General features: G+C 35.1%; 2 protein-coding genes across 6 annotated transcripts in view; one reads left to right on the top strand and one right to left on the bottom strand.

Moving 5' to 3' along the window:
- Positions 1-248: 248 nt before the first annotated feature.
- On the bottom strand, positions 249-25964 carry LOC135682811 (uncharacterized). 2 transcript variants are annotated; one of them, XM_089113196.1, is made up of 5 exons: positions 25680-25964; positions 20213-20302; positions 13901-13987; positions 3690-3771; positions 249-3423 (listed from the first exon to the last, which is right to left on the bottom strand). In XM_089113196.1, coding segments are annotated over exons 1-5 (342 nt in total). In that variant the 5' UTR covers positions 25761-25964; the 3' UTR covers positions 249-3421. The 2 variants fall into 2 exon arrangements, with proteins under 2 accessions (XP_088969322.1, XP_088969321.1); XM_089113195.1 differs by lacking the exon at positions 249-3423 and adding an exon at positions 3455-3567.
- Positions 11021-26012, top strand: part of LOC135682810 (beta-2 adrenergic receptor-like) — a 49656-nt gene continuing 34664 nt past the window's right edge. Inside the window, exon 1 of one of the 4 annotated variants that reach the window (XM_065197856.2) lies at positions 11021-11037. The gene's annotated coding sequence lies outside the window, so the exon portion shown is untranslated. Of the gene's footprint in view, positions 11038-11357; positions 11489-16078; positions 16614-26012 lie in introns of those variants that run through there. The other 3 variants (XM_065197854.2, XM_065197852.2, XM_065197853.2) reach the window with 3 other exon arrangements.

Raw genomic sequence — 26012 nt, 5'->3', positions numbered from 1 at the left:
GGATCCAGTGGAGACGGGATTCACAATAGAAAACGATTGGATGGGTCAGCTTCAGCCTGTGAATTTTAATGTTTAGAATTTTTATATTTAAAATAAAAAAACTTCTTAAAATATAAAATTCACAAGTTTGGTCTTAAGAAAAAAATTCCAAGTCAACCGTTACGTTTTCCAACTGTAACTGGATTTTCCAAACTTTGGGGGGGCGTTACGCCCCCCACGCCCCCCTATTATTTACGTGCCTGATGAAAAGTGCAAGTGTGCAGACAAAGAAACGAAATTTAAAGATCAAGCCTGATAGTTTTATCAAACCAATACAGACGGATACTGTTAAATCATAGGTTGCAATTCCTCTCTTAAAAATGAAAATGCCAGAAACTTATTTAAAAAATGCATTCGACCAAACTATCAATCTTTGCAAAGAAATTCCTTAAAATTTCACTTTCTGCCAAAGAAATACAGCTTTTTGTTTGGGGGGAGGCCTTAATTATCTTCATATATCATGTAACAAGCGTTGTAAACGCTAACCAGTATTGCTTGAATCAGGGTCGTCGTGGCTCCCGGAAAAAGGCCGGTAGTAAATGACCATAAAGGGGCTCGCTCTTTTGTATGACATTTCATTTGTATGTCATATTATTCACTAACACAAGTCACCAAAAATGGTACGTACCTGGAAATCATGCACCTATGAAATATTAAAAAGATACCAGTTTTTATCATTTTTAAAGGTTCATCTGCTATTTTTGATAGGACTGTGTCTCCTTTTCCCTAACAATGGTCTCTTTAAGACAGGAACAAAGCCATTGCTGTATTGCACACTTGATAGAAACACAAATGGGACAGAGAACTTCCGTGCACTGCGAACGAAGCTCGCAGAAAATTTTTGTGACCACGCCCTTTGAATTAGGTTTAGTTTCTTGCAATGATTTAATTACAATCTTTTACCACGTTTTACGATCTTTCAGGCACACTTTGTGACGTTTCGTTAAAATTCAGTGCTTGAAATGGAATTCCTTACTTTAAGAGGCCCCCTAGACCTCGAGTCCTTGGGACAGCTTGCCCCTCTCTGTCCCCCTTTCAGTGGCCCTGTTCATATTTCACACATCCCTATCACAGGGTCCTGTTTGTATCTGTTGACCTCCTAGTCTCTAATTCTAAACTATGAACTTTAGTCTGCATGTAAGTGAGGGATTATTTTGCCAAGGATTTTTTTCACATGAAATATTTTCCTGGATTTTACAAACTTACTTGAAAGGGGCCCACCGGGAAATCCCCCAGTGTCCCGCCAAGCCACAACACCCCTGGCTTGAATACTGAATTAAAAAATGAAACAAAAATAAAGTACGTCTTGTGATGTTGAGCTGGATTGGTAGCTCAAAGATTTATTAGGATCATGCAAGATAAAACCTTAAAGAAGAAGAAGCTTATAAGGAAGGAAAATAGTGTTTTAACCATCAATTTCTTTTGGTCTGTTGTTGGTGTTTTTAGTTGCTCTAGTGCTGAAAATGCAGTAAAGATTGTTCTAAATAGTCGTTTGATTCATGATTTGAAAATCAAATTATTAAAAACACTTCAATAATTTGATTTTCTAATACAGTGAACATTATAAAAGGATTTCCTTCTGTTCATAACATTGATTGCTCGAAAACAAACTTCTGATTTTTCTTACCCTACCGAAATCCTAGGAAAAATCTGATTTTATCTAATTAATTCAAACTATAATTGCTAATAAGACAGCATTATATTAAGGTATCGATACAAACTAAATGAAATTTTCTTAACCTAAAGAGCTTTGAGAAGAATCCAATAATATAGTATGACTTTGTCTAGTAATCTTTGAACGGCCAACAAGATTGGCCCGTTTTAAGTCATGCACCAACCGCGAAATAAAATAACGGGTCAGACAGCAAGAAAACAACTGTTGCTTAAAAAAAAGCTTCCATTTGGGAAGGGTATTTGGAGTTTGAATTTTGTGTTTAAGGTTTTAGTAATAACTTGTTACCAAAACCAAATCTTAATGGTGTCTAATAAACTCTCTTTTAAAAAACGTGACGATGTATCATTAATGTAAAAAGTAACCTAAAATGGATGCGATTTCAGATAGCCTACAATCTTTTATAATTTTCATCGTTTTCTTGTGCTACAATGCAAGCATCAATTTATGGACTTTTTATCACTGCATAAATCGTAAATTGCAGATTTTTGGGGCCAGATAAGATGTGGCTAAGGGTGTGGCTAAGTTTTGGCTGGACCTCTTTTGGACGGAACAAAAACGTTTTACAATATTTTCAGGGACATTTTCAGTGTATTTTTGCCTAACTACAGCTACCACTGACTATGTTTACAACTTACCAGAACATATCAAACCTGACCAAAAGAAGATAGAGTAGCAAACCTGATAACAGGGAAGCTTTTCATCACTTCCACCCTATGGAGTCACTATAGTATTTCTTTGGGAATGGGGGAAACGAAGTGCACCAGAACTTGATTTGCGGTCACTGGCAGTCCAGAATAATGACATTCAGAGAGCGATATTAGTAAAGAGGGCAACCCAAAGGCTCTCCTGAAATAGCTTTGCAGACAGAGACCAAGAAGTAGCACAGGTTATGGCCCGGATTCTGGTGTGCAAGCCACACTCGGCAGATTGCGAGAGATTGGTCTCTGTATAGAGTAACCGCAAGACATACGCCAAAAGCTGGATTCTACGCGAAACAATACGTAACTATTTATATGCCAACATGAATATGCCTGCCTTGACCATGTTCGACCCAAGACCTGCTTTTCACTATTTTCTGCAGGACCGAAATTGTAGAGTAAGGGATACAACAAAGGCAGATCGACAAAAGAGTGGTTTCGCAAAGTATTTGAAAGTGAAAGTGAGACACAACACGAAGAAATAAACGAGAAAAAGCCTTTGCAACGTAGTTTTTAAACATTTTTACCGACAAAAGAGATTTTATATCCTATAGAAACGTTTACTCTGTTCGCAGATATGAAAGCATGCTATAAAGTTTCAGATAAAGTTTTGTTAGTTTATCCTGGAGTATGCTTAATGCTTGTTTTTTTAGAGAGTCTTCACAGCTTACTTTTAGAATATGAATCAGCGCTATAACGTGGATACATAAAGATATAATTTGTTTGGTTATTATATAGCGTAGAAAATGGCCAATGAAACCTAACAGCAAGCACTGATGCATCTACGTGAAATATCAAAGGGATGCGCAAACCGGTGCTGAGTTGGCTGAGTTTCGCCATGTCGTATAACTGGCATTCGGATTTTCCAATTCAACGACATTAGGAAGTGCGTTAGTGACCAACTGTATCCCATTTTTATTGTTAAAGTTGGTTTAAGTTGAGTTCCACTCGCAACTTGATTCATTATCTCATTTGATTCTCGATGATAGTTTGTATTCATTTGTCTTCATTCTGAAAACATCCAAATCAGTAGTATTTCAAACAAAAAAGTGAAATAAATTAATCACTGCATATTTTTCAATTCATCACTGCACATTTTTGATTCAGTACTGCACATGTTCGATTCAGCACTGCACAAATTGGTCATCACTGCACCTAAAATTAATCCTTGCTACAATGGGATTACCTGGATAAAGATGTCTACTAATAGCAAATGAAGAGTTATTACAACAAACAGAAAACTAGCGAAGTTTTTGAAGAACAGCAAATACACTCACATTTTTGAAGCAATACTGGCTTAATCTCATATTTATAACCTCTTGCTTTTTGGAATTGATCATTGTTCATATTGTCCACATCCTGCGAAAGGAGGAAAATTTTTCGAATCAAAAACAAAAATTTTTAGAAGTTAGAGAGAGTTGGATTGTAGCTTAAGTAAATCAAAACAGGTATCAATAGTTTTTTCTTATCTGCAGAAAATATGTCATTTTTTGTCAGAAACATTTTCATCACTCTTCGTTGCTATGAGAGGACAAGCTTGAAGTAAGATCACAAGCGGCTTGACTGGACTCAGATAGAAAGACAGCCGAGCGTATTGAGAATCTTCTTTTGTTCAAGTGATTTTTTCTCAAGGATGAAACTAAGATTCACGAAGGTAAAGGGATCATTTATTGTGAGCTCTTCATTTTGCCTTTAGACGCGTGGGCATTTTCAGGAGGAGGCAAACAACACAAAATAGGTTAGAATAAGGACATCGGAAGGAAGCAGTTAATATTCGGTTGAAAAATCTTGACATAAACAACCTATTTCGAAAATCCATCAGCCTTTATAGTTTGTGACAATGATAAATTAAACTATTCACGTTTGCATTACTCGCTGCCTACCTTGCTGGGTGAAAATAAAGAGATGCTGTAGACAGACATAACCCATTAATTTTAAACGTTGCAAAATTTCGTACAGCAAAGAAGTATGCTATAAAATTGAACCTGTTTGAAAATTGGTAACACCGAAAGGTTAGAATAAAGCATGCAGTGCGACAAAAACAGCGGAGCCTGAAACGAAAATCTGAAAGGCGCGGTCTAGCAACATGAGATATTTGCTTTCAGTATAATGCTATTTTCATTGTATCAAAATAGCATCATCTTATTGATCGTTTAACAAGAAACCCATTATAAAAACTCAAAACTCTGGTTCAATATACTCGTCGATCCCACCAGTGGCGTATCCAGGGCTAAAGCCCTGGTCTGAGGCGCAGCCCCTAGAAATGTTTTGGACCACGCCCTTCAAACACTCGCAAATGCGGGGAAACGCCTTTTTTGATATATTTTCCTCCCATATTTAATTCATGTTAGCTACGAAGAATAGCAAAGCAATTTACAATTGTTTTTGACACAAACATACAGTATACTACCCACCCCCCAATGAGTTTTACATCCTTTTTGGACAAATCTCGAGGACCATATTTTAGAAAAGTGGGGGAGGGTCCGGACCCCCCATTCCCCCCTTGGGTACGCCACTGGATCCCATCATAATGAACTAGTCATCATGATATCAGCCAACCTTGCTGAAAACGATTGCATTGAAAAACATTTTTATTGCAACAGTTGAAGCTTGTCTACACTTCCTTGTCTACACTGTCTACACATTTACGACTTCCACATCTTATAGACAAGAAAATACCATGAATTTCACACGAGTTTGCCTTAATATTTTAGATTTGGTCTAGAAAAAAGGATTTGTGGAAACGCTTAAATGTTGACTGTTGTAAACTTTAAGTAATATCACGCTGCAAATTGAAAGTTAAAGAATTGTTACAATCTGTATTGTGTAAAGAACTTGTCACCTAGATGGACCAGCTGGAACCCATATTTCCTTAGTTCTTTGTCTTTTATTTTGTACTTTCTCAACGATCTTTTCGTAAGCGTCAGCTTATTTAACAGAGAAACGTTCAGTCATACCTTTGTCATGACAACTGAGAGGAAAATAAACCTTTATAAGAACATTAAAAGTCCCTGCTAAGCTATAACCAGCTCGAATATAAGCTATCTTTACCAAATCCAAAAACAAAAATTTGGATGAAAAACTGAAAATCAATCAATGAAAAGGACCAAAGCACATGAAAATACATTTAGGGACATGCCAACCAAAACAGATATTTTCCGTCTGTCTGACTTTTTGCGAACGACTATAGTCTGCCCTTTCTTGAATTGGTTTTTTGATAGGCAAGACTGTCACAAAAGGGAGAAATTTAAGCTATTATTTAAGAGAGGAAATCCTGGGTAAATCTTCATCTTTGGTTTTTTAAAGCTTGAACAGCAAATAATCATTATCTCATCGAATGTTTCTTAAATCACTTTAGAGGAATAAGAAATAAACAATGATTTTTTTGAAAGTTTACCAAAACAATTATGAAAGCTTAACTTTTCTTCTTGCAAATAATTTTCAAGAAATACCAAACTGGATGCACTTTAAAACCTAACCTTTTGAAAGATCAATTAAGATGATGAAGAAAAGCATTGATCTATTTCAATTAATTACTTATGATTAACAGGTATTACACATCTTACATATTCAAACTTTGATCCTGCTAGCACAAAGGTAAAAATATCCAAATTTTCTAAATTGTCCTGTATAACCTTTCTTGCCAAATATATTCTAAAGAGTATATAAATAAATCTATAGTTGCTCACATATAAAAAACTATATAGACATATAATAAACAGAAATGACTTTACACACATTCAATAAGGCTGACTGGACTGGAAGCAATGATGCTTGTTCAACTTTGGACAATGAAGAAAAGTTGGTTTAGGTGCACTTGGTTTCTGACTGAAAGAGACGATATAAAAACGAAAAAAATTAGCCAATGACTAGTCCTGAGGCAACCCTTTGAGACATGCCTCGCCTGAAAACAAACAAGATGGCTCTTTGGGATTATCCTATAATCCTAAGGATCTGCTTTCCTTAATACGAAATTGGTATCTGTCACTTTTCGTTGCTGTGAAATATCGAGAAATTTCAGCTGGTGATTCTACCTAGGTAATTCAAGGCACGTTTCTAGCTTCCAATTGGCGAAAACGAGTTAAAGAGTCAAATCATCATTCACCATTGGAGGCATAAAGAGCTTAGTTATTCGTGCAGATTTTCTGTTGAATGGAACTGCAGCCTAGTGGAGGGTACATGACGAAAACCAAAATATAATACAACTTAATACATCTTAATCATCTTAATAATTTACATTAATTTATTCAGATGTCACTCGTAAAATAGAAGGCCCTCCAAACTCAGGCAAGAAATTGTACAGGTAGAAATATAATGGATGCGAAGGAAATTTCTAATTTAAAAAATGACTCTGATTTGTGTTCTGTTCTCACGAAGCTAGTGAAAAAATAATTCATGTTTTTAATGTAATTCAAGAACATGAAAAAACCTGATAACAAATTTCAACTGCTAGGGTTTTCTGAAGATTCCTTAACAAAGAATACTATAGCAATCCCGTCCAAAAGTCTTGCTAGTCTCTCATATCCCAATAGTTGGCCATATTCTCAATAGCACCCTTCTCTCTCCCTATCAGAACAGTATAATTTCATATGGCTCCATTTTTGATCATATATTGCTTTCAGATATTTTTGCAATTGAATTCTACATCAAGCATTGCTATTAGGGAAAGAAGATAATGGTCTTTTATATAAAAAACGGACATTTTTCAAACACCAAGCAAGCAACAGGGATTTCCAGTTACTTTCAACCGGGGTTGCATTTAAGTCTCAGTCAATATATTTTGCATCATACAGCACAGAATTATTTGAAAAGATACTATTTTTACTTTAAATTGATACCCACAAGACCTTTATTATAATAATAGAAGCGGGCCTCTGTAAACAAGCATGTCTGGATCTCTTTCTTTATTCCACCCATGCATCTCCATTATGGGAGGCAACGGATATCATTTAAGGAAAATGTCATACACACTGAGCAGTTGAGCAAATGAAAGGCTTAGTCAAAAAACCATTCGTCTGACTCAATACCCGTATTTCTTGCAAGCATTTGCCTACCGCATAGACAAATTTTAACAAAGGGGAATGAGCCAACTTGTAACAGATTAAGGGCATTGACGGGTTACATGTTCCTGTAAGGTTTTCGCCCAAACAATTACGCAAATTTCAGGAGATTTAGTGCTGAAAGTTTCTTGAGTTTTGTGGGGCAGAAAACTGTGAGATTATTCAGAATCAAATCAATGTTATTTTTCTGAATAACAACAGTCTGAGGGTAGCAGGTATATGTTTTGTTTGCAAGTCGCAGAATATGATTTTCAATCTCCTTTAAGACACAATATCTGAAAAAATTGAAAAATCTGAAATTTTGAATTTTTTTGAAGCCTTGTTTAGTATTGAGAATTACTTGGCTATAGTACAGCTCAAGTAGGTTTTTTTCCTACGGAGGTTTTCTCATTGACTTAATATCAAACGTATGTAGCCTAAGCGGATGTGTATATACATGACCGTTATTATACATGTTGTGAATAAAGTTAAACTGTTCATTTATATGAGACTCATGAATAAAAATAGGCTAAGGGTATTGGACCTGTATGGCTACTTGACAAGAGCAAAACTGAGTGAACAAGAAATGTTTAAAAAGAGACAGATAATATACCAAAACGTGTGTTAAGCAAACCATTTAAAAGAATCAAAAAGAAGATTTAAGGAGTAAAAATAAAGATTTGAATGAATGACGTATCTGGATCAAGATTTTTAAAAACGGTGAATTTTAGGTTACGAGTAAAGCTCAAATTTGCAAGGAGCAAATAAAATGGAGAACAGAATGACTCTTCAACGAGACATCCTTAGCAAGAATCATTTGTGTATTCATTTTTCATCATAAATATTCGTTTTTAAAATCGGTTCAGTTGGTTTAAGGTCTTGTCCTTAAAACGATTCTATGTCTCTGGTTTATATCGTATCAAATTGAAACAAAACGCTTGTCGATTTTTGAATAAATATATTATAAGTTAGCTATAAATTAAAAATATCAACCTTTTCAAATTGATCTTGGTAAAGGATTTTCATTTCGTGTCTAACTGCATTTAAATTAATCTTTAATAAAAATGCTCGGTTGGCAAAAGCAATATGCAATAAAACTTCTAATTCATAGAGTTTCCCATAACTTTTTCATTTTAAAATGCAGATAAGAGACGCAAAAGAAAGGCCTAAAGGAGAATTCCAATAACTTCAACGCAGGATCAATCATTAATCGATTTGAAAAGTCGAAACCAAACACAAGAACCATTCATACTCGCATGCTGTTTTAAACATAAAAGATAAGAAACGTGCAAATGATAGGTATCCTGAAGAAAGGAGAGAAAAGGAAGATTTGTTTCATATCGACAACATTTGTAATAAAAGAGTACAACGCGAGATTATGCCTTTAATGGGAACTTCATTTTTGTTCTGAGCAAATAAGTTTTTGATACTTTTTAGAATAGGATTTATTACATATTATCTATTCTGGCAAAAGCTTTAAACTGGACGAACATATTTCAAAATTGATCTACAACGAATTTTTCAGGACTCAACCATTATGAAGGGTGAAACGAACTTCTTCTGTCTACACAATTGATAAATAAATTTTTAAACGCACAAAGACCAGTATGGAATGAAAGAAATGTCCATGGCACATATATCGAGAACAAAGGGGCATCTGGTGCAGAAGTTGATGCACAAACGATGCTTCTTGGTTCAGGTGCACACCAGAAATACTTCTATTTTGTAAGAATGGCCAATGTGATTAGTGCAACTGAATGTGATAAATAAGGGTCCGAAAGAACACAATGAAAAATATATACCCAGTTGTGGATCGAAATAGACCAATCAGAAAAACGCAAGCACAAGACCTGATTTTCTGATTTTTCTGATTGGCCTATTTCGATCCACAACTGGGTATTTATTTTGCATCGTGTTCTTTCGGACCCTTATTCTGACATTTTATGCTCTGAAGAGTGTCAAACAAAAAAGCTTTTAGCCAATATGTTGTAACATTTTTGCTTTTTTCAAAGCCATTGTCAAGTCCTGTACAGCCAAAAAATATCTGTGATATAAATAACAGGACTAAGCAAAGCTTGTTTTCAGCCTGGCTTACAAATAAATGAGGAAAAATATTCCAATGTAAATGCATTTACAATAATATAGTTATAAATATGAAAATACAAGAAAACTATATTGAAGAAAAGATTGGTCCTTAAATTTGTCGATGAAGTGTGATTTACACAAAATTGATAAAATTAAAATTGATAAAATCGATAATAATGATAAAATTTAGGTAAAATGATATATTCCTTAATTCTTTAGGAAGAGAATTGCAATCTTTGGTTCCATAGAATTTGAATGTCTTGAAATAAATAGCACCTCTTGACAGTGCCCTCGGAACGAAATTTATATTGAGGGAGTGGGGGGTGGGTGGTGACTGCTTATTGTTTTTCTTCTCATTCAGTACACACTTAAAAAGGAAACATACTACAATTTGACAATTATTGGGGGGCTCCTGTCCCCAAACCCCCGGTCCCGACGGGCCTGTTTGATTTGTAAAGGGAACCCACTGGTCGGGGAACGTGTATGGAGTTTATGTACGTCTGATGCTCTAGTTGCTAAATCAGATGAATATCATTGATGAACGTAAACATCAGCAAGTATGTGTTCAGTTCAATTCTTTGGTTGATTGGTAAGCAGTTTAGTTGTATTAAGAGAGACTTGTTATTATTGGTTCTTCTGTAAACAGAAAATATGACACGAGCACGTCGTTTTTGAAGTTTCAAAAGGGTATCCAAATGCTTAGTACTGAGATTATGGAAAAGAGGTGAACAGTAGTCTGGTGACTTAACACGAGTGAATTAGCAAGGTTAACCAAGCTTTCGCGATGGAGGTACACTTTCACTCTCCGGATGATTGAGATTCCATATTTCAGCTTTTTGCATTAATCTCTCATATGAACAGAATAATCCAGGTATTCATCCAACGTAAATCTCCGGGAATTTATATGACGCTACATAGTCTATCTTTACACCATCAAGCTTGAGCAGTGCACGGTCTTTTGGACACGATGCTCGACTGCGTTTACTAAATAACGAGGCTTCTGTTTTCCCTGGATGTGGCACTAGTCGATCCTTGGATGAGTAACTACAAATTTCATCAAGATTACTTTAAATATCTGATGAAACTAACAAATGGGACACTAAATTTGATAATTTTTTTGTACCATCTGCAAACATAATAACTTCAGCTGGAAAGTTAGCAGGTAAATCGTTTACGGAAATAAGGAACAACAGCGGTCCTAGAATTGATCCTTGGGGGACACCAGTAGCTAAAGTAGTTCTCTTGGATAAAACTCCATTGAAGGTAATAATTTGGTTTCTTTGAGACAAATATGAATTGAGCCATCAATAAATGTTATCACCAGGGTTGAACCGTTTGACTTTGGTTAGTAAGTAGGTGTGGTAAACAGTGTCAAACGCCTTACGCAGATCCAAGAAGATAGCTCCAGGTAAAAAAGATTCATTCATGTCATTTTGTATTATATCAATGAGGTTTTTTAGTGCCGTAGTAATGGAATGCTTGAGACGAAAGCCAGATTGAAGTAAGTGCAGTAAGCTTTCATTAATTAGAAATGCGTAAGTGTAGTTTAAAGCAATTCTCTAAATTATTTTACTCAAAAAGTGCAGGACGGAGATAGATCGATAGTTGTCAACATTTTCGATGTTACCAGCTCTAAATATAGGCACAACTTTTGCGCTTTTCCAGAGCGAACCCTCTTGTTTTGCAAGAAGACTCAATAACATTTGCAAGGGTCAAAACAAAACGTTGTGATTTTCCAAGGATTTTGACCAGTGTCATTGAGATGTTATCTAAACCTGTTCCTTTGATGGTACGTAGCTTTGAGATAACGTTCACAAAGGAGAAACAGCCAGGAGATCTAGTATCTGCTGTGTTACCTTGCCAACACTGGTGGCTTCAGAAGTTGGCAATATAGCTGTAAGATTGTGTGCAACGGTACTGAAGAAATCATTGAAGCAATTTGCTATTTCAAGGTTAGAGGAATGTTTTTCCTTCTTCGAGCATATAAAACGAGCATATAAAGGGTATCTTGGACTTCTTAGATGGAAGGAGCTTCTTTGATGTTTTCCATATCTCTTTAGGGTTGTTACAATTTTCATTGGTTGAGGTGAAGTATTCACGCTTTGATTCCCTTATAGCTTCAGTTGCTCGAATCCGTGTATTTTTATAGAATTTTCGAGTGAATTCATCTGATTTGTTACGATGATAAAGTTGCAAAGCATAATGTTTTTGTCGAATTAGCTGCAGTTTTACTTTCTTTATATTGCCATTTCAATACAATACTCTGTATCATTGAAATTCCACAAGTTGTTATGAAGTTACTGAAGTTATGAAGTTATGAAGTTATGAAGCTAAAGATTTACAGATTATCTTTACCCACTCACTGTTTATACCGTCTGTAGCAAAATTTAGAAAGATTAGACAAAAAATACTTTGTACAACCCGTTCTAATAAATAAAGGAAATTTAAATCTGTTGGACTTTTCATATAGTGAAATACCATGGGTACGAGGGCCTCATTTCCCGCTCTAATTCGCAATTTCTCTCACCCGCTCCTACTTCCAGTGACTCTCTAAAGCTCTGGTACCCAGGGTATTAGGGACATATCAAACATAATCGATTCTCTATAAGGTTAGATGAAGACAATTTACTTAGCAGCAATAGATTTAGAATTATGCAAGGAATTCCACTCACGATAAAATTCGCACTGGATAATGAAATACAACGAGAGAAGATATCTCTGGAAAAATGAAGTTTAAAGAAAATTATTCAAAACTTTTTGATAAAGAACTTGTTCAATTCATAAAATAAAAATCTCCTAAAATGATTCAAAGTTATTCATTAAGAACTTATTCAGTTCATAAGATAGAAAACTTTTAGAATGACCTAAAATTTTTGCAAAAAGAGCTTAGTTTATTCATAAAATAAAATTCTTTGAAAATGATTCAAAAATTGCTTAATAAATGGCCTAATTAATTCATAAAAAAATCTTTCACATTCATCATAGTGATTCAAAATATTTTAGACAGAAGGGCTAGTTAATTCATAAAATAATAAGCCCTTAAATGATTCAAAATTATGCTTGAAATTAAATTGCAATTAAAGCTTAAAAAATCATCAAAGTGTCTTAACTCGAAGAGTTGATTGATTTAATGTTCACTATAGTCCGTCACTTAAGAGGGTGTGGGATGTGACACCCCCTTGCAAAAAATTCAATTGCAAAAATTAGGACTTTTTTGCCAGCTAGTGGTACTTAAGCGGTAAATTTCTAAATTCTTCGGCTAATAATGGGTGGCTCGCCTACTTTGGCGGCAAATGGGACTTTGAAACCCCCCTTGGGCAAAAGAGCTAGCGACAGGCCTGGTCATAAACAGCTTTAATGATGTCGGAATTTTGAGGCAAAAAGACAGGCAAGGAAATGGAAAGATTTTGCTGCTGGATTTCAAAATAAACTATCAGATAAAGATAACACTGACTTAAAAAAGAAATTCACTTTGTGATAAAGTCATTTCTTCTTATACTTTCAGATATAACTTTAGTTTTTATAAACGCTGTTAGCTATAACTTTTATCTTCAGAAGAACAAATGGCAGAAGCAACTTTTGTTCTATTTACTATAAATTTTCCTTCGACATTTGATCCTTATAGCAATCAAATAGCAAAAATTGGTTGTATTAGTAAACATAGAAAAGAAACAAAAAACAAACTTCTGGGTATGTTATTTAAAAAACCATTAATGATAAAAAATTATATGAAAAATCAGGCAAAAACTGGAGAAGGTAAGGCGAATGCTTTTTCTTCAGTTTAGGCAAAAACATCTTTCAGGCAACAATTAAAAATCTTCAGTGGATCATTTCTTAACAAAGCCATTTACTGTAAAATTCATTTATTCAACGCGTAGGTTTAGTTTGAAAATTTTGGCAATAGAAAATGTCAGTTCTTCTGACAAGCAACTTAAAATTTACTTTTATCAAAATTCAATTGATCATTCTAAACTCCAAATTCTTATTTTGAGAAACTCTTGAGTGTTTCATTTTCAATGTTCTCTATTTTCATTCTACTTACCAAAAGTTCTGATTATCAACGTTTGTGTAAAGTAAGTTTTTACTGAGATTGTGAAACAAATTTTTTTGTCTTTGAATACTACAAATACTTTCTTAAAGTTGGTTATATTATCTTATATTCCAAATATTCAAATCTTTACCGCTCCTTTAAAATATATATATATATATATATATATATATCATTGGACATGGCTGTAAGTAGAGATGGAAATGGAAGACATGAAGATGAGCTGTTCACGAAGAAAAACAGGTGTTACTGTAAATCAAGTTCGATAGGTCAGGTGTCAACGACTGCTCCTCAGAAAAACAAAAGATCAATTTACCTTTCTTTGGATACCTTCTTCTTTTGATGTGACAGATATATATGTGAAGAGTTTGCTCCTTCTTCCGAAACCAGCAAAGGTAAATTCCTATTGAAAAATTATAAAAATGTTATCAAATATGGGAAAAAAACGGTTTATGACCAAAATATCTAGTTTTACTTGAGACATTAGCTAGTCTCCCAAAGAGTTAAAGCTGAGGGAGACCAAAGAGGGAGACCAAAAAGTTAAAGCTGAGGGAGACCAAAGAGGGAGACCAAAGAGTTAAAGCTGAAACCTATGAAGCTGTATTTCCATGTCCCATTTGCTAAAACTGCACACTTATTTTTACCCTATCTTTAATCCTTTACAGTTTGATAATCAAAATATAATCAAAGATATGTCACCAGTTCCTTCTAAATAGGTAATTCAGGTAACATGACACCACAAGCAGGTTTTGGTGTGTAGAAAAAGAGCTACTTCGATTTTTACGCCTAAAGGAATCATCGGGCAACTAACAGGCCTTATGAAGACATTGATAACGATGGGCTTTCTAACAACACTGCTTAGTATCGAATCTCAAAAGGAAATTGATATTATCTATCGCTTCAAAGCATCTATTCTATCGTGCCAAATAATCGTTTTCAATAAGCGTGCCTTCTTATGACTAATAAATGTTTACCTTGTTGAATGAGCGGAAATAGACATTCTCATTTGAGAATATCGGTCTTTTCCAATAAGGAATTAATTAGGTAAGCTTCAAAGATTAGCAGCCCTCTTTTGCTCTGATCGTATTTTTAGATCTTGTTTTTTTCCTAAAACTTCTTTTCGATTTTCTGTACAATTTTTTGCCTTACAATCGTTTCAAAGCTTTCTGCAATGCCAGTGGGCAAAGTGTAGTATCTTTTTGACATCGAAAAAGAGACAAACTTTAAGAAAGGGCGTGCATTTGTATTAACAGTAGTTGATTTGTTATATTTCATAATTTTCGAGAAAAAGTTGCTATACCAAATTATAGCACAATAACAAGAGACCCTGAATTAATGATAGTCTTTTAGTCGATAATGAAATATCGTATTTTTAAAGGGGATGTTTTGTATCAGTCTCCTACAATTGCTTCGACAAATGAAAGCTACTACACTCTTTTGTTTTATATGAATCAATAGATTGAAGTTTAGGCTGGTTTTTCTTAATTTCTTAACCAGGGTGTAAGCAGTGCAATCGCTAGCTATTTTGCTCAAGAGCAGTTTTCAGGCCCTATTAACCAACAAATTGAGGTGTTTGCCTAGAACTTTGACAATTTGCCAAAAAAGCATCACTAGATGGTAAAAAACTTTCCTTTGAGGTAACATTTTACAGTCTCAGCTTCGGCTTGTTTTCAATTTGTTAAAAACTTTTGACCAATTTTGAGGCTCGTGTTGTAATAAAACTGTCAGGTGTATTTATCTTCAAAAGCAATTTTGGAAAGGGCTTTCCTCTAACCGAATTGCAATGTTGTAGTAGGAAAGGCTGGTCAAAGACAGATGCGTAGTAACTTCTTGAGAAATCGTTAATGTCTAAAATGATCATTGTAAACCATCTGTGACTAAATCAGAATTTTCCCTCGTTGGGACGAGAGGCAAAAGACCACTAGGGAACATATTTGTAATTGTGATCACGATTAACTGTACGATTTTGTACGAATTTCGCTTGTTTCTTCATGCCCTGGTGTTATCATTTTATGGGCGTTTTTTAATTTCGACAGCTTTTTGTTATCAAATTAGCTATAAACAATTTTGAATGCATAAGAATCTAATAGAATTCTCTTGCACATTTTTTAGACGTATCGACACAAAAATCTCAACAGCATTTAACAGTGGTCGACTATTCAAATGTTTTGAACAAAGTTTGCTGACATAGGCAAACCAAAAAGAGCTCGGCATGAAAAGAATACACACCATAGACGCATACCTTGCCTAATCAGCTGGATGTAAGGAAACTTTCTACGAGACAATGCTAACTTTAGCATGCTATCTGTGAAGCTATAGGAAGGTTTCAAAGTTATGCTAAACCTAGCAACTTTATGAACATTTTAACATGACAATCATCCTGTTTTTTGTCTTATGTGTTTGTTTGATAAACAAAAGCAAATTAATAGTGCCAGACCTTACGAGAATCAACACTGCGGCTCATATAGCAGCATTGTCTTCATGCATTAGCAATGTTTTTGGTACAAAAGCCTCAAATTTGATTAATGACGTAAACCAGTAAATCCAAAAATAGTAGTGGCCATGCATTGGCAATACGGTGAATCGGCGAGGCTGAACGCTTCTGTTTGCACGCAACATTAATTGGCATGAATTTTTGTATGCTTTGGATTTGTGTATAATCTGTTTACGTAAACCGCTTTGCGTGTATCTGTTTCGCCGACTTAACCTGCGACGCCCCCCTCAGCCAGTACAAATAGGCCGTGCCACGATTGACCAGGCAACAAACTTACCGTATTGAGAAGCGGAGAGCTGCAACGATGCAAATGTGATCTGGATTTGTTCTAAAACCAAATCTGAGTGAACTTAGTCCACTCCATGGGTGTCCAAGTGTGAAGTGCGCCAAATCACGCCAGAATAGCGGAAAAACGTACTTTTGCTTTACACATGCTCGCAAAATAAAGGAAACAAGAAATAAGGTGATTCATTTATTCGATTTTTGTATTGTCAGCACTGAAACCATGAAATTCATGCGGCTGTTTTCGAGAGTGGTTAGTTTGCCTTTTTCCCCTTACGAAAATAATGAATGTTGACATTCTATGCAAACATTCGCTTCTACAAATGGCACATGTTATCTTAACTCTTTATTTTTGCTGCGTTAGAATACCTTGGGCTCAGTCAGATGATATTTAGTTGATCGAATGCTAAGTAATGTTACCAGATCAGCACATAGACTGCGTAGTTAGGAAAAGCTGATGCAAAGCTTACAACAAAATTCGGAAATAGCTTGCAGTGCGCAATTGTTAAACTCTGATCATCTTTTACAACAAAGATTTATAATAAACTCAAAGCTAGGCGTTCTAGATTTCCTCGCATCTCCCTTTTTTGATAAATAGCAAGCAAAGGGGTAGGTACCGGGGGTTATAGGATTTATGGCACCTCCATTTCTTCACGAATTCGTCAGTAAATCTTCAGTTGGTTCACAAAATCATTAGTTGGTTGGTAGAATCGGATATCGGTAATTGAAATAGCGCCTAAATGTTTCTTTATCTACGTCTTCGTCATTAAATTCTACTCTTGATGACCCTCCAGGTCAAAGTTTTGGGCTGATCACAAGTTTGATTTCTAAAGGGAAGTATTTTGTAAAAATGAAACCAGTTGCTGCCTGTGTCTATATTCCTTGTATAGCAGCAATAAGGCTTTGCATTCAGCAATAAGGAAGTAGCATTATGCTCATAGGAATTTGAAACGTTAATTAAAAGACGCCTCGACAGTACTCTTATAAAAGGATTTCAAAGAGATTATTACATGATTGTTAGACACGCAACGGTCGTTAGGACCTCCTATCCGATTATGGTCACCTGTATTTACTTCTATGGTGCAGATTTTAAGAAGAGTTAAGCGAAAAGCCTGTTCCCACCCATCTTCATAAGAATAATATATGTTAACACCACTGTCAATAAAAAGTTAAGTGTGAAATTAAAATAGCAGTCTACCACGTGTGATCATTAGAAGTATAGAATATATATAAATATATGTTTGGAAATGTGGAATATAGTTATATGACATATAAAAGTTAATGTGTCCCCATTTGGAAAGTTACATTGGAAACGGAGACATACCCTCAATGTGTCCTGTAGTTACAGGTTCACTTGCATACTTGATATGAATTATGTTTCGTTGGATAAAAGTATCAAAAAATTACGTTGAATGATAAAAAAGCTTACAATTCTGGAAAGATTACAACCAATTTGCAAGAAATTAAACTGATTTGTAATAGGTTTGCGCAGTCATAAGTGCTCGATCGTTCTTTTTCGTAAGTTTACATTCAAAAATTTCAAAATGGATTGCCCCCCCCCCCCCCCACTTTTTTTGCAAAGCAATAAAGCTTTTTGGCAAAATCTTTAGTTACGTTATGCATTCATTCTTGTCTTGGCCTCCTTATTTTCAATGTCCGTCAGGGCCACTGTAAAGGGCGAATCAGAATGATTGTTTTCTTCTTACATCGTTTTCTCCGAGCAGCGATCAGAAACTGTACCATTAAAATAAGATGTTATGGGGAAAGGGAAACAAAAACAAAGGGATGGGGATATCAGCTGATCAAAATCTGAAAAGTGCGAATCAGCACGATTGTTTTGACCTACATCGCCCTCAACACCGAGCAGCTACCAGGACCAGCACCTTCAAAATTAAATATTATTGCGAGGGGGTAACAAAAACAAAGAATTGGGTTTTCTGCTGATCCAAATGTACCTCTTTGGCGGCTCATGGCCACATAGAGGTACAAATGCATGACTTAAAAATAATTCTGCGCTCTTTGTTTTCGATGGATTCTGTGTATAACTAACGTGCAGATGTTAAGCCGTCTGGGATTACAGGTAGCGTTTGAGCTTTCGAGAAGGAGTGGTATTGATACAACATTGACGTGATACTAGGCCCATCATGTTTATTGATTAAACTTGGCAGCCAGCTCTAGTTGACTCTATAATTTAACCATTATCAACTTATTTGCGCGTTTCTGTGGCGGCTTCTAAGAAGACTGGCCGGCTTATACTTGCGATGATGTGATGACTCTAGAGGTTTTAGACTTTCATGTTTTGATGACAAAAATTTATATAATAGTTTAGCATGAAGATATTTTGCCATTCTGGAATGTGCATGAAATCCAAACAAGAACTTAAGAATTAAGAACTCTCTGCTGAAAAGCGAAAAAAATTGGAAAGATGACCTTTGCTGTGAAATTTGCTGTGAAATTAGTTTTTTGTTAGGTCAGCTTTTGCTCGCCTTTTACTCTTTGTCAGATTTGCTGTTTATAAATTGTTTTCGCTTGGTCTTCACATGCAATACACTGGTGCTACAGTGGCTTTAGACACTTGGCCTGGTAGAAAATCTGTTGACGTAAAAACCCCATAATATTACGAAGCTCAATATTATTCCCAATACTTTTGAAAATAACATGGAAGAGCGGAAACCGATTATCAAGTATGATATCTGACTATAGTAATACCACAAAACACAAAAAAATGCCATACCACAAAAAATAGGAAAAAAGCAGTATTATCATGTACGGTTACCATGGTAGATACACTTGAATCGATTTTATGGACGTGAATACATCACCCCAAGAAGAAAAATCTACTGCATTCATAGTAGCATTTTCTCGGGAGCAGGGAATCGCCTTAAAATTTGTCTAGATTTTTCCAGAATTTCATTCAAATCATATCAGTCCATTCAGTTGACTGAAGTTAAGAGAATCATTGTAAGAATAACGAGATAAATTGTAAGAAATTTCAAAAAAATATTAATATCTACATATTAAAGATGCTGAAAGGGTTTAATTTAAGCCCAAAAGCAGATGCACAGATTAAACAAAACAGGATAAAGAACAAATCCTTGAGGTAAACTTGATAATGAAAAGCTACAATGTTGCTACAATAACAGAACAATAATTTTTCAACAAGTATTTTGTTCAGTAATACCTGAGGTATTAGAATAGGCGTGTAAAGAGGGAATTACTCTTCAGGGAATTACGTGTAAAGAGGGAATATACTACAAAACCTTAGTAAAATGCAACAGAGCATCGCTACGCAACAAGCATAAAGCCTTGTCTTCGCAAAATTAGAATTGGTTTCTACATTGAAGGAATATCTGACTTCCTAAGTTTCCTATAAGCAATTATTGCTACTACCATATGCTTAAAATTTAATTGGATTTGAATTGACAGTATAAAACTTGAAATATAAATTGAACAAAGTTCCTTTCCGCTATCAATTGGAAACAAATTTATGAAGACAGTCAGTGATTTACGTAGCATGTCGTTTGATTGAATGTAATTACCGGAGTTTTTCCCAAAATTTCTTGGTCTACCAAGGTATTGGAGATTGATCTTGTTCTTCTATTCTTGCCCCTAATCATTGCTTATTGCTTAGTAGAAGCATGAACAGTTTTGTCAGGTATTAGACACCAACATAGCATTGTACCCATACATCCAGAGACTTTTCTACCGTTTCTAAGCGCGAGAAATAACTTTAATGAATATATCTTTTTGTATAAAGGGTGTGTCTTTACAAATGTGCTAAATATTTATTATTTTAGTAGACTAAAATTCAATACAATTGTTACCAAACCGCAAACAAAGTTAGACACTTACGAATAGCATTGCGGTGTCAGGCCCATAGTGTAGCTTGTACTGAAAGCCATTTTTACTACCATTTTTATTAGAGCATATTTTTAAGCGCATCTGCAAAGAAAAAAGAATCGTTATAAGAAGACTTGTTGAAATAAAGTGAGAAGAATTTAGCGTTGTGTTTAAACTTTTTTTCTAACAAAGCGTTGAGACCAGATCAGAGATGATTTTGCCCAAATTCCATTTCTAAGAAACATTTTTTATTTTTTCAAAGGATACAAATATAATTTTGCGTAAGAATAGGGCAAACGGTTCTTAACTTTAGTAAGAGCAGCTTATTTGTTTAGAAAACATCTGTTTTTTTAACTCCGTCGACTTCTCATTAGTACGTAATTTTTTGTAAGAAATCGTGAAACGGCCAGTTGCAAATGCATTTATCGAATTTAAAGTCCCAGCGATATTGGTCTGGTACCGTTGCACCATTGGTAAAGGATAGCACGTTGCAGTGGCGGAAATTATGGGGGTTTGGGGGGCTCGGGCTTTCGTCGGATAATTGAAAACCGTTTAACGTGTCGAAATTACTCCAAGAAATCGTTCTGAAAAGGAATTTTAAACTAATCTATGGGGCGTAATTGCCAAATTTTCTTCTCGCTTCGCTCGCAGGTGATCCACGTTTCCTTTTTTACCCCAGGGGCCTTTATAACCTCTCGGTACCCTTTTCGCAAAATTTGAACATAGCATAGCTGATAAAATATTAGCCATTACCAAATAATCAATCAAACAATATATGATCAAAACTGCTTGTGAATTGTGTATTTAATTTCAATTCCGTAAAGATCAGCCAAAATTTCTATCGGATTCTTCTGAACAAAAATTATTTTCAAACGTATTTCTCACTGACGAAAACAAGATAAAATGCATAAAATGAACGTACGACTTGTCAAAAGTGTTATCGGTCTACCTCTTGTATCGTCAATTGTCTTAGATGAGATATCAATCTTGATATCAAAAATCATAAATGGATTGTTCTTCTTGCTACTTAATTATGGCGTGGTCAGCAAAGATTTCTAAAGAGTCCCGTCAAAAAATCAACTATTTTTATCAAAATATGCAGTTTCTTTGAAATTATACATGGTCCGTGATGTTATCTTGTCGGAAAATCGTAGGCCTGGGCCCCCCTCAAATGAAAGCCTGAATTTCCGCCACTGGCACGTTGGGCAGGGATCTTTTGAATAAAATAAAAATTGCCGAATTACAAAGGTTTTCTAGCGAAATTGCCTTTGTCCACAGTCACTGATGGTATTATTTTCAGCAATGAGCCAAAGTGTAGTATGCTAATCGGTCCCCCATGCAAAAGTGTCCCTTCTGAGGCAGTGTGCGTTTCAGTGACTGAATGAGAAAGATATGCGTTTCAGTAACCTTCATGAAACGGTAATAACGTTAGAGTGACCAGGTGGTAATGGCGGAAGTGTACAGCAAAGCTTCGAGAAAAGTTCAAGATGCTTATATAGTTCAAGATGACTGTTGAATTTTGAGGACAACCAAGAAATATGTTATTTATAATGCAAAGATTGCTCAGATTTCTGGCGGTAGATGATAACGGTATGCCAAAATAGACAACTTCAATTTATACATGAAAAGATATATCCAGATGCGGATTTATTTATTATACAACTTTGGGGCAAGAAAGATAAACGGAAGATTTTATCAATGAAGATAAAAATGTCAAATTGCAAGTTTTATAAACTTTTACTATTGTTGTTATGCGATGATGGCATCTGAAATCTTGTCGTGCTTTGCAGCTTGCTGTTACATGTTGTGCAGAATACAGTTGCCATCGAATTAGACACTGACAGGTTCATTAATTAACTTGGATAAGAGGAGTAGGATAAGACAATTAAACAATTGTTTCTGGTTGACAACATTCGTTGCATCCCATCACTCACATTCGCATCTCATTTTCACATTATAGCCTTGAAACTTTCGGAAAATAATCTGGTTAAGACTAACAAGATACAATTTAAGGCATCTTTGTGAAAAATGATAGAGATAAGTAGGATATAAACAGCAAAGATGGCAAACAGGAAATGGTGTCTAATTCAGTTTACAACTGATTATCTTTAAATAATTTTATTCTTAAGAACTTCATCGGTGACCTTTAACTGTTTTGAAACTTCCGATAAAATTTTTCATCATCATCTTTGGTTTAAAGTTGTTTAACTTTGATAAGCTGTGATAAACAGAAAGAATTTGCACATCAATAATCATAAAGTTGGAAATATTTCTTAGGGAAAATCGCAGAGTAAAAAGAAATGCAATAAAATCTAACAGATCACAAACTTATTAATTGAAGGCATAGTGTTACACTACTAATAATTTACTTCTAGAATTTTCAGTTTTTGACCAGTTAACTTGAAGGACCACCACTAAAAACCACAAAATCTGCTAAATAAAAGAGTGCTAAAAAATGACTGGCAGGTGGCAAAAGATATGACAAGCGAAATAACTGGTTGTTGCTAATGGATGATTGTTTTTGTCTGGTTCATAAACTTGAGAGCAACAACCAACCTACAGTGATTTCAAAAGAAAAGATTATGTGCATGTGTGGCCATACATTTGGCAAATTCTAGCATATTTGGCTGACTTTTTGCATCTAGAAGTATTTATAGCACCCACAGCCCAGAAAACAAAAAAGTTTTCTTGACTCTGCCACACACCATAATTAAAACAGAGCTCTTTGTCAAATAGATGTACTTTTTAACATACAAATAATATAAACTTGATTCCTGAAAAACTTAATTCCACCAATAGGGTTTGAAAATTAATAAAATTTTACTTTCACTATGACATCCTCTATTTACATTGCAAGTTAAGGTAAAAAGGTTCAACATTCAGGGTTATAACAGGAGAAAAAAGCCAGAAAGGAGCTGGAGTGAAAGTTACCAATAATTTTATTGCAGATAAGCCCCTCTTGAGGCTTTTAGAATGCTTCACTTTACATTTAAATAACAATATTTTCAAAATATATATTTCGCACTTTGGATTACTTGGATACCAGCAATCCAAGCCAAATTTTGATAGCTGCTACATCAGTTCATAATTTATATACTTTTTAAAAAAATTTTTGTGTAGACTTCAGTTCCGTTGGAACAAAATTCATATTGGGGGTGGGGTGGGGGCTTCCCATTGTTTTCTTTCTCATTCAGTACATTGTTTTAAAGGATACATACCAAAGTTTGACAATTATTGGGGGGGGGGGGCTCCAGAGCCTGGACTTTATTGGGATTTTATTAAAGCAGCAACTCATGGTTTGCTTTTGTAATTATGCTACCACAGAAAAATTTTGTTCAATTTCAGATATCATAATGTACGGTTATTCCTTAAAATTGCAGAGTACTTCTCAGATATTCAAGAATTCAATCACAGGTAAACTAGTGGACAATAATCTAGTATTTCCCTGATAAAAAAATTACAAATTTTCTACTGCAAATTAGTTCAGTTCTTATAATATAAAATATCCTAAACAGATATGACTTAAATATGCATAATAACAATGATACTATAAAAAATCTAGCTATTATAATGAAATACAAATAAGAGAGAATCTGGTCTTTTTCTGGTCATCATTTTTGTTATTTTTGTTCTGTAGTAGAAGCATATACTGATACTGATCAACTGCTTGAAAAATGAAATAATTCTGTATAGAAATGAATCTGGATAGAAATAATTGTATACAAAGAAAGCTTTGAATTTATTTACCAGTGAAATGTTGCAAGGTAGGTTAATTTTTCGTACATTTCTTTACAAATTAGACTACACTCTTTTTTTATAAGAACCAGTAAATCTAAGTTCAGGCTGACTGTTCTTAATTCTTTCGAAAATCTGAGGCTGGATTGTTCTTAATTTGTTCTTGAATAAGCAGTGCTATTGCTAGCTTATTTGCTCTGAGGAGATGTTCAGGCCTCATTTGCCAACAAAGTGAGTGAAACAGCCTTAATTTGCTGACAAATTTGAATATTCACTGAAAAAGCACTCACATATCGCTAAAAATCCTCGATTTTGAGAAAAAATGTTGTTCAAAATTGCATTTTTGCAGAAGCTCAGCCTCAGCTTGTTCTTAATTTGTTATTAACTTTTGACTAGTTTTGAGGCTTATGTTCTTATAAATTGTTCTTATAAAAAATAGAGTGTATGTAATTGGCCTGTCCACCAAAGGTCGAATAATCAGTATTCGGTTACCTGTTTCACTATTCGGTTAGCTGAAGTCCAAAGCGAATATTCGGTTACAAGCAAATAGTTCGAATAGTTTGATTATTCGGTTACAAACGAATAGTGCGAATAACCTCACTGTTGGAGGTCCACAATGGTTGTTTGAATAGCCGTGAGTCATCGAATAGCTGTGACTGATCAAATAACCATGACTGATCGAATAACCATGACTGATCAAATAGCAATTGCCAACCGAATAGTACTGATAGCAAGGATTGTTGTAAAGGAGAAAGGCAACTTCCTATCTTCAATCTTAGAGAGAGTTTCATGGATACGGGCCTTCTTCAAAAATCACAAACCCAAGAAATAGTTACAAAGCCAGTAAAGCAAGATTGGAAGCGGGCAGGGGGAGTGCAGCGTGGGTTGCTGGTAGGGGTCATGGGGCTTTTCCTTGGGAAATTGTTGTGCTACAGTGCCTCCGACGAAGGGGAGGCTGGGGGGCTATGGCCCTCCCCTTTTCATAAAATCTTTTGTTTTGAGTGTTAAATTTTCTTTTGCCCTCCCTCCCCCTCCACTTCCCAACCTGTGTCGAAGCCCGTGCTAAAAAGCTTTTCACTTTTAAAAATGTTGGACAACGACCCTTTTTGAAAACGTACGACTTTGGTTTCTCGTTAATTTGATACTGACTTTCTGGCCATTAGAGGCAACTAATGCTAGGGAAGGCTCGTGAAAACATTTATTTTTGACAAAAAATCGTTTTAAAAATTGCTTTGCAGCACACCCTTTGAAGTTACGTAAAACACAGGAAATATCAATAGGAAAACAAAAAAATTAATGGTTCTGACTTATCGAATAGTAATGACTGATTAGCTATATTCACAGGTTGGTTAAATTACAAGTAAATTTTCAGATTGCAGCTTTTACCACTACCCTGCTACACCCATTTTACCACACCCATATCCGCCGAATAACCAAATATTCGTTAAATTTTGAACCGAATAACCGAATAGGAATATCCGAAGGTTGTGACAGCCCTAGTATGTAATGAAGCTTTTCTAGAAGAACCATTTATATTTTTGTCTTCTTTAATACTTTTTTATTTGGCCTAATTCAATAAAACATGTCCACCCATAGGCACGCGCTGAGTGTTGCTCCTCTGATAGGTATCTGAAGTCATTTAGCCTATGACATAGCATGTTTTGCAGTTATTTATTCAAAAGAGATTTCTACGTGAAACTGAAAAGAGCACAATGCGAATGGACAGCAAAACAAATCATGTTACCTCTCCAAAGACAATTAATTTGAATCTATCCTCCAATTTAAGCAATGGAAGGGAATAAAAACTCTCTTTGCCGAACATCATGTCCTTAATCGTGGTACCTTCGTTGTTATTGATCGTAATTCACTGTGAATTATTCACACTCACAGGTTTTCCTCAATGCTGGCGCCATCTTTGTTTTTCGCGCCAAAACAAAATTGAAAACGAGATTCCTGCTTTGAATGCAGGTCAGCATTTTTATAAACACGCCAAAGGTTCGTATATATGGAAGCACAGGTTTTGCACTGTCTGCAAGCATTGCTGCAATTATAGCTACGATTGTAAAAAAAAATTTTC

Source organism: Rhopilema esculentum, chromosome 16 (genome assembly GCF_057945365.1).
Source record: "Rhopilema esculentum isolate cy_ngs chromosome 16, ASM5794536v1, whole genome shotgun sequence".
Taxonomy (NCBI): Eukaryota; Metazoa; Cnidaria; class Scyphozoa; order Rhizostomeae; family Rhizostomatidae; genus Rhopilema; species Rhopilema esculentum.
The sequence above is the reverse complement of the archived record's forward strand: the minus strand, read 5'-3'. Positions and strand labels throughout refer to the sequence as shown.